Source organism: Nicotiana tomentosiformis, chromosome 4 (assembly GCF_000390325.3).
Source record: "Nicotiana tomentosiformis chromosome 4, ASM39032v3, whole genome shotgun sequence".
Taxonomy (NCBI): domain Eukaryota; kingdom Viridiplantae; phylum Streptophyta; class Magnoliopsida; order Solanales; family Solanaceae; genus Nicotiana; species Nicotiana tomentosiformis.
In genome coordinates, this window is record NC_090815.1 from 80613358 (window position 1) to 80629224 (window position 15867).

The 15867-nt window shown below is 38.0% G+C and overlaps 1 protein-coding gene across 1 annotated transcript; it reads right to left on the reverse strand.

Moving 5' to 3' along the window:
- Positions 1-14096: 14096 nt before the first annotated feature.
- Positions 14097-15105, reverse strand: LOC138910013 (uncharacterized). The gene is made up of 3 exons (XM_070201231.1): positions 14949-15105; positions 14350-14644; positions 14097-14307 (listed from the first exon to the last, which is right to left on the reverse strand). Exons 1-3 carry the CDS (start codon positions 15103-15105, stop codon positions 14097-14099), a joined length of 663 nt encoding a protein of 220 aa, XP_070057332.1.
- Positions 15106-15867: the final 762 nt, after the last annotated feature.

The following is a 15867-nucleotide window of genomic DNA, read 5'->3' on the forward strand; positions in this document are numbered from 1 at the left end:
ATTGTGATACGTTGTGATATTGATACACATGCAGTGGTATAAGGTCTACATGTTGAAATGCATACGGTGAGATAAGGTGGGCTTGATACGCGTGGCTAGTAGGGGAACTACTAGAAGCCATGCAGTGTGATAAGGTGGGCTAAAATGTGGGATGCTATTTTGGAAAAATGATTTCTAAAACTAAATGTAAAGGCTCCCGCGGTGATATAAGGAAAGGTTGTGAGTTATTTTTATGATTTGGGACTACGAGGCGGTACCTCGGTAGTAGCCCTTGTTGATCTTTCTCTATTTGCTGTAGTTGCTTTGGTTGTTTGTTTTCTTAACATGTTAATCCTTGCTTCCTTTCGTGTTGTATTAACTGTCTTGATTCTGTGTTATTAATTTCCGTAAATTTCCTTATTGTTTCATTTCCATTGTCTTTATTAGTATATCATTATAATTTTTGCCTTGTTTCTTATTATCTCCAATTTGGCCTTGACATGACCTTGTCACTACTCTACCGAAGTTAGTCTTGGTACTTACTGGGTACCGTTGTGGTGTACTCATACTACGCTTCTGTACATCGTTTTGTGCAGATCCAGGTACTTCCTATCAGTCCCGGCATTAGTGGCCCTTGTTGATCTTTCTTTATTTGCTATAGTTGCTTTGGTTGTTTGTTTTCTTAACATGTTAATCATTGCTTCCTTCCGTGTTGTATTAACTGTCTTGATTCTGTATTGTTAATTTTCGTAAATTTCCTAATTGCTTCATTTCCATTTAGTATATCATTATAATTTTTGCCTTATTTCTTATTATCTCCGGTAGGACCTTGACATGACCTCGTCACTACTCTACCGAAGTTAGTCTTAGCACTTACTGGGTACCATTGTGGTGTACTCATACTACGCTTCTGCACATCATTTTGTGCAGATCCAGGTACTTCCTATCAGTTCCGGCATTAGTGAGCTGAGGTGACTTTGGAGACTTCAAGGTACACATGCCCGCGTCCGCAGGCCTCAGAGTCCCCTTCTATCCCGTTTTTCCTTCTTTCATTACACTATCTTAGACAATGATGTATCGGATTGTTCAGAATTGTTGCTAGGGCTTTTGACTTATACTTCACGAGGTTTTGGGCATTATACATTTTGAGTTATAGATTTTATTTATCCAGTTATTGAAGTTTTGAGATTTTTAAGTTGTTATTTTAATTTTTCTGCATGTTAATAGGCTTACCTAGTTTTAGAGACTATGTGCCGGCATGACTTCCAACAGAGGGAATTTGGGGTTGTGACAACGATAAGGGCAGAAGCTTGGAAAAATCGTACTTAAAATTGATTAGGAACTCATGGAACCCGATTCTAGAAGAAGAGTTTAGCCAACTTACCTCGATAAGCTTTCATTAGGATTACTATAATGTTTCAAGACTAAAAGAGCTTCCAATCTATAGAGACATAACAAAATTGAGCCATAATTAGGAAGGGGTTGGTAGGTTCAGCTCATTTAGGCATTTCATCAAACATTAGGTGTGCAAATTCAACTACAAGGTCCTATGATGGGAATCCTTCATCTCACAACTAATTCCCAAGTCCATAATTCACCCATATCAGTTCAACAACTCACATACCACCATCATCCGCACATGCATTGTCACGCCCCGAAATCGAGAAGCGCGATCGACGCTCAACCGAGTGAACTCGACCGAGCAAGCCTGTTAGATTTCCTTCTACCCAAACTCATCCATGAGTAATGAGGAGATGAACTCCATTAATCAAACACTGAAAAGATTTCATTAACAACTCCCATTTCATATCCATTAGCAGCTTCATTCATAATTTTCAAAGTATTATAAGTTTATAAATATAATGAAAAACATGTTTTTCACATACCAACATTTCTAGTTCAATTCCCCATATCAAACACCACCCACAAACTGTCTACGGAGCCTCTAAGTATGAAAGAAGAACACTATAGAAGTGCCCGCAAAAAGGTCCCGGCTATACCTCAAGACAGAAAGTGTAACATCAAGTGACATCGAGCCCGGAATAGAGTAGGGCTCACCAAAACCTGCCAAATAGGGAGTAACTGCTAACGAGGATCAAAGCTGCCCGCTGCTGAATCACCTGCATCCATTGAAGATGCAGCGCCCCCGATAAAAAGAGATGTTAGTATATATGGAATAGTACTAGTATGTAAAGCTAACTGTCCTCTTTCAAAATAAATTACCAATATAAAAAAGGAAAAACCATGAAAACAACAATCAACAATCAATAATATCCAAATGCCAAGTTAAAACATAATAATTTCCAAAATATGAAGATAACACTGTGAAGTGATAATCAAAATATGATGATAATATTATTTTTGGCTAGGAGATCTTTAGCACCGATACACCACTATTCGCAATACCACTGTTCACAATACCAATATTCACAATACCAATACCATCGTATTTTTAGCACGGAGTCCGATCACGACCCGATCGGCTAGGCCGTCTCATCTGAGACACCAACCACAATCACAATTTCAATTATAATTTCTAGCACAATCACCACCATGTGTGCGGCATGGTATCCGATCACGACCCGATCGGCTAGGCCATCTCACCACAATGCTGTGTAGATCGACATTATCCTTTTCTATCAATAATCTCATCCCAATTAAGGGGAATAATTTTATCACATCAACCTCATCCCAAATAAGGGGAATAATTTTATCACATCAATCTCATCCCAAATAAGGGGAATAATTACAACCCACTCCTACACCGACACATGTAGTTTCGGGATTAGGTTACTTCAACATACCCTTCCTCGGTGACTATCGATACTCCCAAAAATATTATTTTTATTTTTGCACACAAAGGTAACATAGGTATAAGTGTATTTACCTCCTAACCTTTCATACCGTATATAGCCTCATTGGCACTTTCAATAACTTTCAACATCATTATTTCATTGGCTCTCTTGGCGATACATATGGTTCTTCATTCATGGCACAATGGCCGTATTTCATATTCCACACTTTTATTTCTTCCCTTTCATGGATCATCATTATAAATATCAACAAATAAAATATTTCGGAAATCACAACTTTAGGTTTATTAGTAATAAAGACTTTAAACACAATGGATTTCTTTCCAAGAAATGGAGTAAAATGATTGGCAGCCGAAGCACAAGTTAAAATCATAACCAAGTAACACCTCATTTATTCTTGAAATACTTTTCCCCAAAAAGGGCAATACACAATTTCAACTCACGAATATGTAAGAACGCAAAACACATCGAAACTACTTACAAAGCATAACATTAGTTAAAACAGCCACATACGGGCATCACTTGAGTTCATAAGCTTTTAGGCAATTCTATTTTCGAAGTCATTTTTGGAATAGTTGAATCAAAGCTCATTTCATAATCTTTCTCACATCATCCCATTTCATTGGCACCATTGGTTACAAGTATAACTTTCACTCTTGGCACGTTGGCCATACTTTATACCCCAATTCACTTATTTCACTTCCAACCATCTTGATAGATTAACAACAATAAGACATCTCCAATCAAGACTTTAGGTATACATATGAGCAATTAAGAGTCCTAAGCATATTGGGATTTTCTCACAAAATTTGGCATCATAACTTTCATTTGAAACATGACTCTAGCATTTTGATACACATATCATTGTTGAACACATTCCCAAAAGATAACATAATGTGATAGGAACATTCGAAACACATTTTGAATACATAATTCTCGACACTTTGCTTATTCGGGACAATCGAATTTATTGGGAACAACTCGGAACATAGAATAAGGAACTTGAGACAACCATACTTGAAACTTACAGGAACATCATGGAATTCAATTCTAAGAGAGTAGTTGAGCCAACATAACTCGCTTTGAGCTTTCCTTAAATTACTACAACATCCCAAAAATTCTAGCAATCCCAATCTATTTTGAGACATAACAAAATTGAACACAAATTAGGATGGTATTCATGGTTTCAGATCATTTGAGCATTTTATCAAACACTAGGTGTGCAAATTTGGCTACAAGGTTCTTCTACAAGATTTCCTTCACTCCACAACCCAATCCTTACTTATTTGAGCTCAACAATCTTCCCACAAACCTTATTAGTACAACCATGTATATATAATACTATGTTAATCACCCAACATCATCACGTCACTATTCATTGCCTTCTCCAACAAAACTCTAGGTTCAAGAACATCCATTTGAAGAACTAGTGTTGTATCTTATCCAAATGGTGATTCCCAATTAAATTCGTTCATAAATTAAGTTATCAAGTCTATTGGAATCATTAGAAATTCAAGACATTTGCATTTATATCAATTCATCAATATTCATCTTCTTCTTTACCCAAAAATGGCATTCTCAAGACCTACCCTTAGGGTTCATACAATATCCCATTATAACTTCAAATAAAACTCATAAAAATACTACCAATACTCCAATATGACATATATATGAAGCTCAAGTGAAGGGATTACCTCTTGGTGGAAGAATCTCACTTTTCCTCTTTTTTGTGTTCTTGAAGATTCAACCCATTTCCTAGGGATTTGATCCATAATAATATTAGTGTTATCACTAATTGATGTTATATAATCATCCTTGTGCCAAAACAACTTACCTTCAAGTGTATCCATGGTGTAAGAGCTCCTCATTCTCTCTAGAAATCAATTCCAAGTTGAAGAACTAATATTTTCTCTCTCTAAACCCTTTGTTTCAGCCCCTTTAAAATGGCCCATAAAGCTATGTAGCCTCCCTGCGTGGGCTACGCACAAAGGCTATGCAGGGTGGACTTCTATCCCCTTTCAGTTTGAAGCTCCTAGATTTGCCTACGCAATGGTTCGTAGGCTACGCTGCTATGCTGCGTAGGCTACGCTACTATGCTACGTAGGCTACGCAAGACTCGCATAGTTCTGCCACCCTTTAGTAAAAAGGTCATATCTTCTTTGTAGGAATCTCAAAATGACAAACGGTTTGAAGCATTAGCAACTAGACACATAGACCTTTCTTTTGATAGGTCATAAACCATATAAAACTTCATATCTTGAGAGTTATGCTCGTTTGAAGTTAGGTCTTGTGCGAACTCACTTGAAACTTTATCCCATCGTATAATTTCCAACTTGACTTAGCCTTGGTGCTCTTCTTAGACCATAAACCATTCTTAATGCACCTCATAAATATATTATCATGATCAATTGATATCATTCATATTATTAGTTTTTTTCATACCCGAATTAATATAATTAGTACCTACCAATCTTCTTAATGGCCTTAAAACACTTCGAAATTTTTCGGGGTGTTACATTCTCCCCCACTTAAGAACATTCGTCCTCGAATGTTTTACAAGTCATTATTAGGAACAGTATTATCCTCCTTTCACCTTAACCATCATCTTTAATCGTTCTTGACTTCATATAGATCTTAGATATTCTTCCAACATTTCAACTTCCTCAAGGCCCCAAAATTTGGCTAAGTCCCAAAATTTTCAGAAATTTTGGCAGAGTGTCCTCTGCAATTGGGCCTAACCACCTGCCAAAGAATCACCAAAACCAGTCCTAGCAACATATACATGAACCAACAACGCAACATAATATTAAAACAATACCACCCGTGGCCTCACGAGACGTATACTACTAAAAAGGAACACCTTTAACATCAACTATACAGTTGATACATAATTCATAGAAGGTAACTCTTAGCATTTTCATAGAACACAACTTTATAAATACATGACTATTCAAACAAATGAGGGTACTTCTTCTTCATTTCTTCCTTGGCCTCCCAAGTGGCCTCTTCAACCTGCTGGTTTCGCCATAACACTTTCATGGAGGCAATTTCTTTATTTCTCAACTTTCGGACTTGCCGATCAATATTAGAAACTGGAATCTCTTGATAAGTCAATTTCTCATTAACCTCAATAGTCTCAACCGGAACAATGAGTGTCGGGTCTCTAACTACTTTCTTCAACATAGACACATGAAATACCGAATACCTGGAGGACAATAATAGGGAAACATCATACTCATAGTTTGGCCTATTTCCTTCAAGATTTCATAAGGCCTAATGTGACTATACATACTTTATATTCCTTAACAATTCACCCAATATATTCATAGAGATAATCTTGAGAATAACCTGTTCACTTTCTTCAACTCTAAATCCCTACGCCGAACATCCAAACTAAACCTTTGGCGACATTCATCAATTATTCTAAGATGCGCTAACATGAATATGACCATAAATTTTCCTACCCAATATGTTTGATCATAGGATGATTCTTCTTCTTTAACATGTTTGAACCTTCAACCCCCATAGGTTACTATAAATAGGAACAACGAGGTCCGAGATTGGGCTGGAATTTTTCAAGATTCCATCAATGTGCAGAGCAGGTCATTTTAGGAGGTTATATCCTAAGAGACATGAAGGTTACTATCAATAGTGCTGATATTATTAATCATTGTGATGACATCATTAATTCGACAAATGAGGCATAGAGTTGCCTAGTAGGCATTGATAATGTAGGGACCATGTTCATGATTCTGAGATTTAAAAGAAATGAGTCATTTTAGACATGTGACATATGGGAGGCATGATCGGGAGGATAAAGACATTAGCATCGGCTATTCTTGGAAGACTATGAGTTATGAAAAGGACAGTAACAATTGTTTCATTCCATATGTGCCATGTTTGGTAATAGTAGGCCTCAAAGAGAAATAGACAAGTACGTGACACCAGTCGCCTCTTGGAATGTAGGGAAAATCACTTCAACTCGAAATGAGAATATTTTGGCAACACGAATTAGATATGGGTTTCAAAATGCATGAAATTGCATTACGCCTTTAATATTAACTGACATAAGGAATCTATATCGCAAACCTATGGAGATGAAAAAGAAGTTGAACACTTGTGAGATTATTATCATTCTCACAACTTAACCTTTGCCAATAGTTGATCATACATGAGAGGACTAGAGATACAACAAACTTGTCTTTCAATTCAATATGCTTATCATAAGGCTGCTTAACTTAGATATGATACCACATAGGTAAATATTATGATGGTGCGTGCATAGGCACAAGTGAGCAGATGTTATCCATTCGAATCAGAAGGTTTTGTAAGAAATTCATCAGGTATAGTCCCTTGTTGAGAATTTAGGGAAGCAGTGGGAAGTATTAACCTAGGGTTATAACTCATTCCAAGGAAATCATTATAAAACTCAATTTCTCAAGAGGTTGTAAATAAGAGAATTGTGATCAAGAGGCTTCACGAATACTGCGTCTCGTTCAAAGAGTAGGTACATGCAACGTTTTGTGATTCAAAGTTTTGGTTAAGACCATATTTATGTAGCCCCCCTTCAATATGGATGTACATATACAACAAGGAAAATGATGCGGTGTTCATAATGATATACTAAAGAGTGACTTACTTGATGACTTTAGATTGACAGGGCAATACCTTAATTTATGCCCCTCTACTCCATATCCAAAACATACATTAGTACCATAATGACATACCCCCGAATGACATCTCATACACTTCACACAACGAGAATGGGGTCCGCTAAACTGACTCGCCCCACTTACCTGATATTTACCCTTTTTGCATACATCATAAGCATTCCCCTTAGTCTTCCTCCAAGCCTTCATGGAGGGAGTAACAATCTCTGCAACAACTCATTGTATGAACCTTTGGAATTGCCCAAATCTACCACCCCTAACATGCTTCTGAGCATACACACAATATGATGCCAAATATTTAGTCCCGCACATCGGGCAGATCGGGATGGGTGTATCCAACCTAAGGGCATTTGTTCTTCTTGTGCCCCATCTTTCCACAACCATAACATATTTCAAGAGTCATCAAACACGTAACCAAGTGGCGCTTCTTACAAATCAAACATTCCGGCTTATTGGTACAAACAACCCTCTTTCATTTATTAGGTGCTCTCACCACATAATCTGGTGGCATGGTGACATTAAACACTTCCTCTAGCAATTGGTTCTTTCATTCCATCCTCGATGCCTCGAACTCGTGGGTCACTCATATGGAAAATGAGACATGATGAGGAATTTAGCTTCCTATCTGGAGCTCTATCGCACGATCTGGAGTATCAAAGAAGTGTGAAATTCCTAAATGTCCATGTAGCCTCCTTATTATAGATGTGGTCGACAACACACCGATAAGAAGGACTCTACTAGACACGGCTCCGAGACATCCTAGGACACTTTAAAAACTTGGGCTCTGATACCAAGTTTGTCACGCCCCGAAATCAGGAAGCGCTACTAGCGCTCAACCGAGTGAACCCGACCGAGCAAGCCTGTTAGATTTCCTTCTATCCAAACGCATCCATGAATAAAGAGGAGATGAACTCCATTAACCAAACATTGAAAAGATTTTATTAACAACTCCCATTTCATATCCATTAGCAACTTCATTCATAATTTCCAAAGTATTACAAGTTTATAGATATAATGAAAAACATGTTTGCCAAATACCAACATTTCTACTTCAATTCCCCACATCAAACATCACCCACAACCTATATACGGAGCCTCTAAGTATGACAGAAGAATAGTATGGAAGTGGCGGCAACAAGGCCCCGACTATACCTCAAGACACAAAGTGTCACATCAAGTGACATCGGGCCCGGAATAGAGTAGGGCTCACCAAAACCTGCTGAATAGGGAGTAACTGCTAACGAGGACCAAAGCTACCCGCTGCTGAATCACCTGCATCCATTGAAGATACAACACCCCCGGCAAAAAGGGACGTTAGTATATATGGAATAGTACTAGTATGTAAAGCTAACTGTCCTCTTTCAAAATAAATTGCCAATGTAAAAAGGGAAAACCATGGAAACAACAATCAACAATCAATAATATCCAAATGCCAAGTTAAAACATAATAATTTCCAAAATATGAAGATAACACTGTGAAGTGATAATCAAAATATGATGATAATATTATTTTTGGCTAGGAGATCTTTAGCACCGATATATCACTGTTCGCAATACCACTGTTCATAATACCACTGTTCACAATACCAATACCATCGTATATTTAGCACAGAGTCCGATCACGACCCGATCGGCTAGGCCGTCTCATTCGAGACATCAACCACAATCACAATTTCAATTATAATTTCCAGAACAATCACCACCATGTGTGCGGCATGGTGTCCGATCATGACACGATCGGCTAGGCCATCTCACCACAATGCCGTGTGGATCGACATCATCCTTTTCTATTAATCATCTCATCCCAATTAAGGGAAATAATTTTATCACATCAATCTCATCCCAAATAAGCTGAATGATTACAATCCACTCCTACACCGACACGTGTAATTTCGGGGTTAGGTTATTTCAACCTACCCTTCCTCGGTGATTATCGAAACTCCTAAAAAATATTTTTTTTTGGCACACAAAGGTAACATAGGTACAAATGTATTTACCTCATAACTTTCATACCGTATATAGCCTCATTGGCACTTTCAACAACTTTCAACATTATTATTTCATTGGCTCTCTTGGCCATACATATGGTTCTTCATTCATGGCACAATGTCCGTATTTCATATTCCACACTTTCATTTCTTCCATTTCATGGATCATCATTATAAATATCAACAAATAGAATATTCTGAAAATCACAAATTTAGGTTCATTAGTAATAAAGACTTTAAACACAATGGATTTCTTTCCAAGAAATGGAGTAAAATGATTGACAATCGAAGCACAAGTGAAAATCATAACCAAGTAGCACCTCATTTATTCTTGAAATACTTTTTCCTAAAAAGGGCAATTCATAATTTCAACTCACGAATATGTAAGAATGCAAAACACATCGAAACTACTTACAAAGCATAACATTAGTAAAAATAGCCACATACGGGCATCACTTGAGTTCATGAGCTTTTAGGCAATTCTATTTTTGAAGTCAATTTAGGAACAGTTTAATCAAAGCTCATTTCATAATCTTTCGCACATAATCTCATTTCATTGGCACCATTGGCCATAAGTATAACTTTCACTCTTGGCACGTTGGACACACTTTATATCCCCAATTCACTTATTTCACTTCCAACTATCTTTATAGATTATCAACAATAAGACATCTCCAATCAAGACTTTAGGTACACATATGAGCAATTAAGAGTCCTAATCATATTGGAATTTTCTCACACAATTTGGCATCATAACCTTCATTTGAAACATGACTCAAAGACAGAGAATTTTAATACACATATCATTCTTAAACACATTCCCAAAAGATAAAATAATGTGATAGGAACATTTGGAACACATTTTGAAAATATAATTCTCTACACTTTGCTTATTCGGGACAATCAAATTTATTGGGAACAACTCGGAACATAGAATAAGGAACTTGAGATAACCATACTTGAAACTTACGGGAACATCATGGAATTCAATTCTAAGAGAGTAGTTTAGCCAACATACCTCGCTTTGAGCTTTCCTTAAATTACTACAACATCTCGGAAATTCTAACAATCCCAAACTATTTTGAGACATAAATAAATTGAGCACAAATTAGGAATGTATTCATGGTTTCAGCTCATTTGAGCATTTTATCAAATACTAGGTGTGCAAATTTGGCTACAAGGATCTTCTACAAGATTTTCTTCACTCCACAACCCAATCCTTACTTATTTGAGCTCAACAATCTTCCCACAAACCTTATTAGTACAACCATGTATATATAATACTATGTTAATCACCCAACATCATCACGTCACTATTCATTGCCTTTTCCAACAAAACTCTAGGTTCAAGAACATCCATTTGAAGAACTAGTGTTGTATCTTATCCAAATGGTGATTCCCAATTAAATTCGTTCATAAATTAAGTTATCAAGTCTATTGGAATCATTAGAAATTCAAGACATATGCATTTATATCAATTCATCACTATTCATCTTCTTCTTTACCCAAAAATGGCATTCTCAAGACCTACCCTTAGGGTTCATACAATATCCCATTACAACTTCAAATAAAACTCATAAAAATACTACCAATACTCCAATATGACATATATATGAAGCTCAAGTGAAGGGATTACCTCCTGGTGGAAGAATCTCACTTTTCCTCTTTTTTGTGTTCTTGAAGATTCAACCCATTTCCTAGGGATTTGATCCATAATAATGTTAATGTTATCACTAATTGATGTTATATAATCATCCTTGTGCCAAAACAACTTACCTTCAAGTGTATCCATGGTGTAAGAGCTCCTCATTCTCTCTAGAAATCAATTCCAAGTTGAAGAACTAATGTTTTCTTTCTCTAACCCCCTTGCTTCAGCCCCTTTAAAATTGCCCCTAAAGCTGCGTAGGCTACGCACAAAGGCTATGTAGGGTGGGATTCTATACCCCTTCAGTTGGAAGCTGCTGGATTTGCCTACGCAATGGTGTGTAGGCTACGATGCTATGCTGCGTAGGCTACGCAAGGCTCGCGTAGCTGTTCTGTTACCCTTTAGTAAAAAGGTCATAACCTCTTGTCGGAATATCTAAATGACAAACGGTTTGAAGCATTAGAAACTAGACACATAGACCTTTATTTTGATTGGTCATAAACCATATAAAACTTTATATCTTGAGAGTTATGCTTGTTTGAATTTAGGTCTTGTGTGAACTCACTTGAAACTTTATCCTGTCGTATAATTTCGAACTTGACTTAGCCTTGGGGCTCTTCTTAGACCATAAACCATTATTAATGCACCTCATATATATATTATCATGATCAATTGATATCATTCATATTATTAGTCTTATTCATACTTGAATTAATATAATTAGTACATGCCAATCTTCTTAATGGTCTTAATACACTTCGAAATTTTTCGGGGTGTTACATGCATGCACAAATGACTAACTTCCAACCCAAGAATCATGCCTTCCATTATCCATATTCATCCCAATTCCGAAATTGAGAGCTAGTCAGTAGAACCTTACCTCTTAGAAGGAGACCTTGTGAGTTTCCTTGCTGAATTTCCAAGGTTTGAGCAAGAAATGATGAGTAGGATGGTGGAAGCTCTTTGTTCCCTCTCTAAAACACTTCTCCTCTCTCTAAAACAACAAGTTTTTGCTTTCAAAACGAGCCCCAATGTCTTTTCATCAAAATAGAGTCGGGTTATAAAAACAGAAAATGGACCCTCCGAACTCAACTCTGCGGTCGTAGAGTGCACTGCATATCAGGTCTACGGTCCGCGAGAGTGACCGCAAAATCCATCTCCAAAACTGGGTTGGCCTGTTCTAGTCTTTTGTCGATTTACGGTCCGTTGATCAGTTATGCGGCCGCATAATGGACCACAGAATGAAATGCGGCCGCATAATTAGCCGTGAAATAGCCCTCAAGATTGAGCTTCTCCTATTCCACTTTGCGGCGGATCTGCAATCTGCAGAGTATTTCTGTGATCGCATAATAGACAATAGAAATGCCATGTTCTGCAAACAATTTCCACCAACTCCGCAACGCATTGCACAACCCAAAACGTTCGTATTATCTACAACCTTACGATACGTTATCCTACCTCGGCACCATAAAACCTCGAATTCATTGGCAAAATTTTACTGGGACTTACGGCCTCTCCCGCTTAGGATCATTCATCCTTGAATGAGGAATAGAGTCCGTCTAAAATATCCAAACGCTTCCGTTATTGCTGTTGGATTGGCCGTATTGCTTACTTCTATTGGACCTGGAGTTGGTCAAGAGACATAACTCATCTCTTCTCTCACACATCCCCACCCCAAAATTTGGCTAACTCCCAAAATTTCTAAAAGTTTTGGCAGAGTTTCCCCTGTAATTGGACCTACCCACATGTCAGAGAGCCCCAGAAACCAATCATAGCAACACATTCATATCCCAACAATGTATCACAACATGAAAACAATATCAACCATTACATCATATGCATTATATTTCCAAAAAAGGCCTTTCTACATAAACTGTACATGATGGAACACAACTTATAGAAAGTAAACTCCTAACATTCCTTTAAAATATAACAATATGGTTACACAAACAAGTGAGTGTATTTCTTCTTCATATCTTCCTCGGCCTCCCAAGTGGCCTCTTCAATTTGTTGGCTTCGCCAAATTACTTTCATGGAGGCAATCTCCTTATTCCTCAACTTTCAGACTTGCCTATCAAGAATGGGAACTGGAATCTCCTCATAAGTCAATTCTTTCATTAACCTCAATGGTCTCTACCGGGATAATGAGCGACGGGTCTCCAACCACCTTCTTTAACATGGACACATGAAACACCGGGTGTACTAAGGACATCTCTGGAGGTAGCTCGACCCTATAGGCCACTTGACCAATCCTTTGAATGATTCTGTATGGTCCGATATACCTGGGACTCAATTTTCCTTTCTTCCCAAATCGCATTATACCCTTCATAGGGGAAACCTTCAAGAACACTCAATCATCCTCTTTGAACTCTAAATCTCTGCGAGGCAGATCCGAATAGGACTTCTGGCGACTCTGAGTAGTCTTCAGTCGTTACTTAATGATATGGACATTTTCCATAGCCTGATGCACGAGGTTTGGCCCTATCAATTCTTCTTTACCAAGTTCGAACCAACTAGTAGGAGATCTACACCGCCTACTATATAAAGCTTCGAACGGTGCCATCTGAATGCTAGCGTGATAAATGTTGTTGTAGGTGAATTCTATGAGCGGCAAATGATCATCCCAGCTACCCTTGAAGTCAAAAACATAAGCACGCAAAATATCTTCAAGTGTCTGAATAGACCGCTCTGCTTGCCCGTCGGTCTGTGGATGGAAGGCTGTACTAAGATTCACCTGAGTACCCAAACGTTGTTGAAATTTCTTTCAAAAATTAGCTATGAAATGTGCCCCTTGATCTGAGATGATAGAGACTGGAGTGCCATGCAACCTGACTATTTCCTTGATATACAACCGCTCATACTGTTCTGCTGTGTCGATAGACTTAACATGCAAGAAGTGTGCTGATTTCATGAGTCGATCCACAATCACCCAAATCGAGTCAAACTTATAAGACGTGCGAGGTAGACCTACAACAAAGTAAATATTGATCATCTCCCACTTTCAAATTGGAATCTCTATATTCTGTGCCAACCCACCGGACCTTTGGTATTCAGCCTTCACTTGCTGATAGTTTGGACATCTTGCCACAAATTCTGCTACATCCCTCTTCATGTCAATCCACCAGTAGACCTCATTGAGATCATGGTACATTTGTTTACAACCAGGGTGCACGGAATACTTGGAATTGTGAGCTTCGGTCATGATTCTTTCCCTGAGACCATTCATATTTGGAACACATAATCGCCCTTGCTACCTTAGTGTACCATCATTCGAGCCAAGAGAAAAAGACATGATTTTGTGTTTATGAATCCCCTCATTCAATTTCACCAACAACGGATCATCATATTGTTTCTCCTTGACCTCTACTACAAGTGATGATTGGGCCCTATTTTGCACAATCACCCCACCTTCACTAGAGTTAGCAAGACAAACTCCCAAACTAGCCAACCAGTGAACTTCCTCAGCCAATGGCCTTTGATATTCCTCCAAGTGAGCCAAGCTACCTATAGATTTCCGGCAAAGAGCATCCCCTACAACATTAGCCTTCCCTGGATAATATAAAATATCGATGTCGTAGTCCTCGAGTAACTCATGTCATCTCTTTTGCCTCAAATTCAATTCCTTCTGCTTGAAAATATATTGAAGACCCTTATGGTCCGTGAATATGTCCATATAGACCCCATACAAATAATGATGCCAAATCTTCAATGCAAATACCACAGCCGCAAGCTCTAAGTCATGTGTTGGATAGTTCTTCTCATGATTCTTGAGTTGCCTAGAAGCATATGAGATCACCTTGTCATGTTACATCAATACACACCCATGTTCGATCCTTGAAGCATCACAATATACCACAAACCCATACGTCCCTTCCGGTAAGGTCAACACCGGTGTAGTAGTCAATCTTGACTTCAACTCGTGCATAAGTATCTGACCATTGGAACTTAACTGCTTTCTGCATCAATTTCGTCAATGGAGAGGCAAGAGTAGAGAACCCCCCTGCAAACATCCTGTAATGTCACGACCCAAAATCCGCTATAGGCTGTGATGGCGCCCAACGTCGGTGTTAGGCAAGCCAACAGTGAACTATCACGTCAATTATTCATTTTATTTCTTTCGAAATTTTAAATTTTTATGAGATAAAGAAATTTATGCATCAAAAGTCATGGATACATACAATTTAGATAAAACATGAAACGGAAGTGTGTTAGTATTAAACAAAACTACAAATAAATTCTAGAACATCCCAAAACTCGGTGTCACAAGTGCATGAGCATCTACTAGGAAGTACAATATAATACAACATCTGTCTGGAATACAAGGTAGATACGATAAAGTAAATAATAATGATAGAGACTCTGTGTGCTCCGAATCGTGGCATGGAATATAGCTCACCATAAAATCCCCTCAGCAGCTATGCCTACGCACGAAATGACCACCGTATATACCTACACAATCAGTGTAGAAGTGTAGCATGAGTACGTAAATCAATACGTACCCAGTAAGTAGCTAGCCTAACTCCGGAGAAGTAGTGACAAGGGGTCAACATTGACACTTACTAGTGGTCCAATAAATCCAAAGAAATAAAATAAACAGGTATGAAACATGGTAAGTAAAAAGTAAAACAGGTATAGGTACCTAATACGATCCCCAACTGAACAATAACCACAAAATCCTCAAATATCAAATTCTACATCAAGTGAAATATATAATGGTCAACACCGGACAACATATCACGTCTCTGGCCAGGGAAAACTCGCGGGGTACACTG

What these genes read in the sequence shown, in the direction of transcription:
- LOC138910013 (XM_070201231.1), bottom strand. Translation starts at nt 15,105, where the DNA reads ATGTTTGCAGGGGGGTTCTCTACTCTTGCCTCTCCATTGACGAAATTG. An exon ending in AAGGGACGTATGGGTTTGTG is followed by an intron (nt 14,645 to 14,948) that starts GTATATTGTGAT and finishes TATATTATCCAG; the next exon opens with GGAAGGCTAATGTTGTAGGG. An exon ending in TCGAATGATGGTACACTAAG is followed by an intron (nt 14,308 to 14,349) that starts GTAGCAAGGGCG and finishes GAATGGTCTCAG; the next exon opens with GGAAAGAATCATGACCGAAG.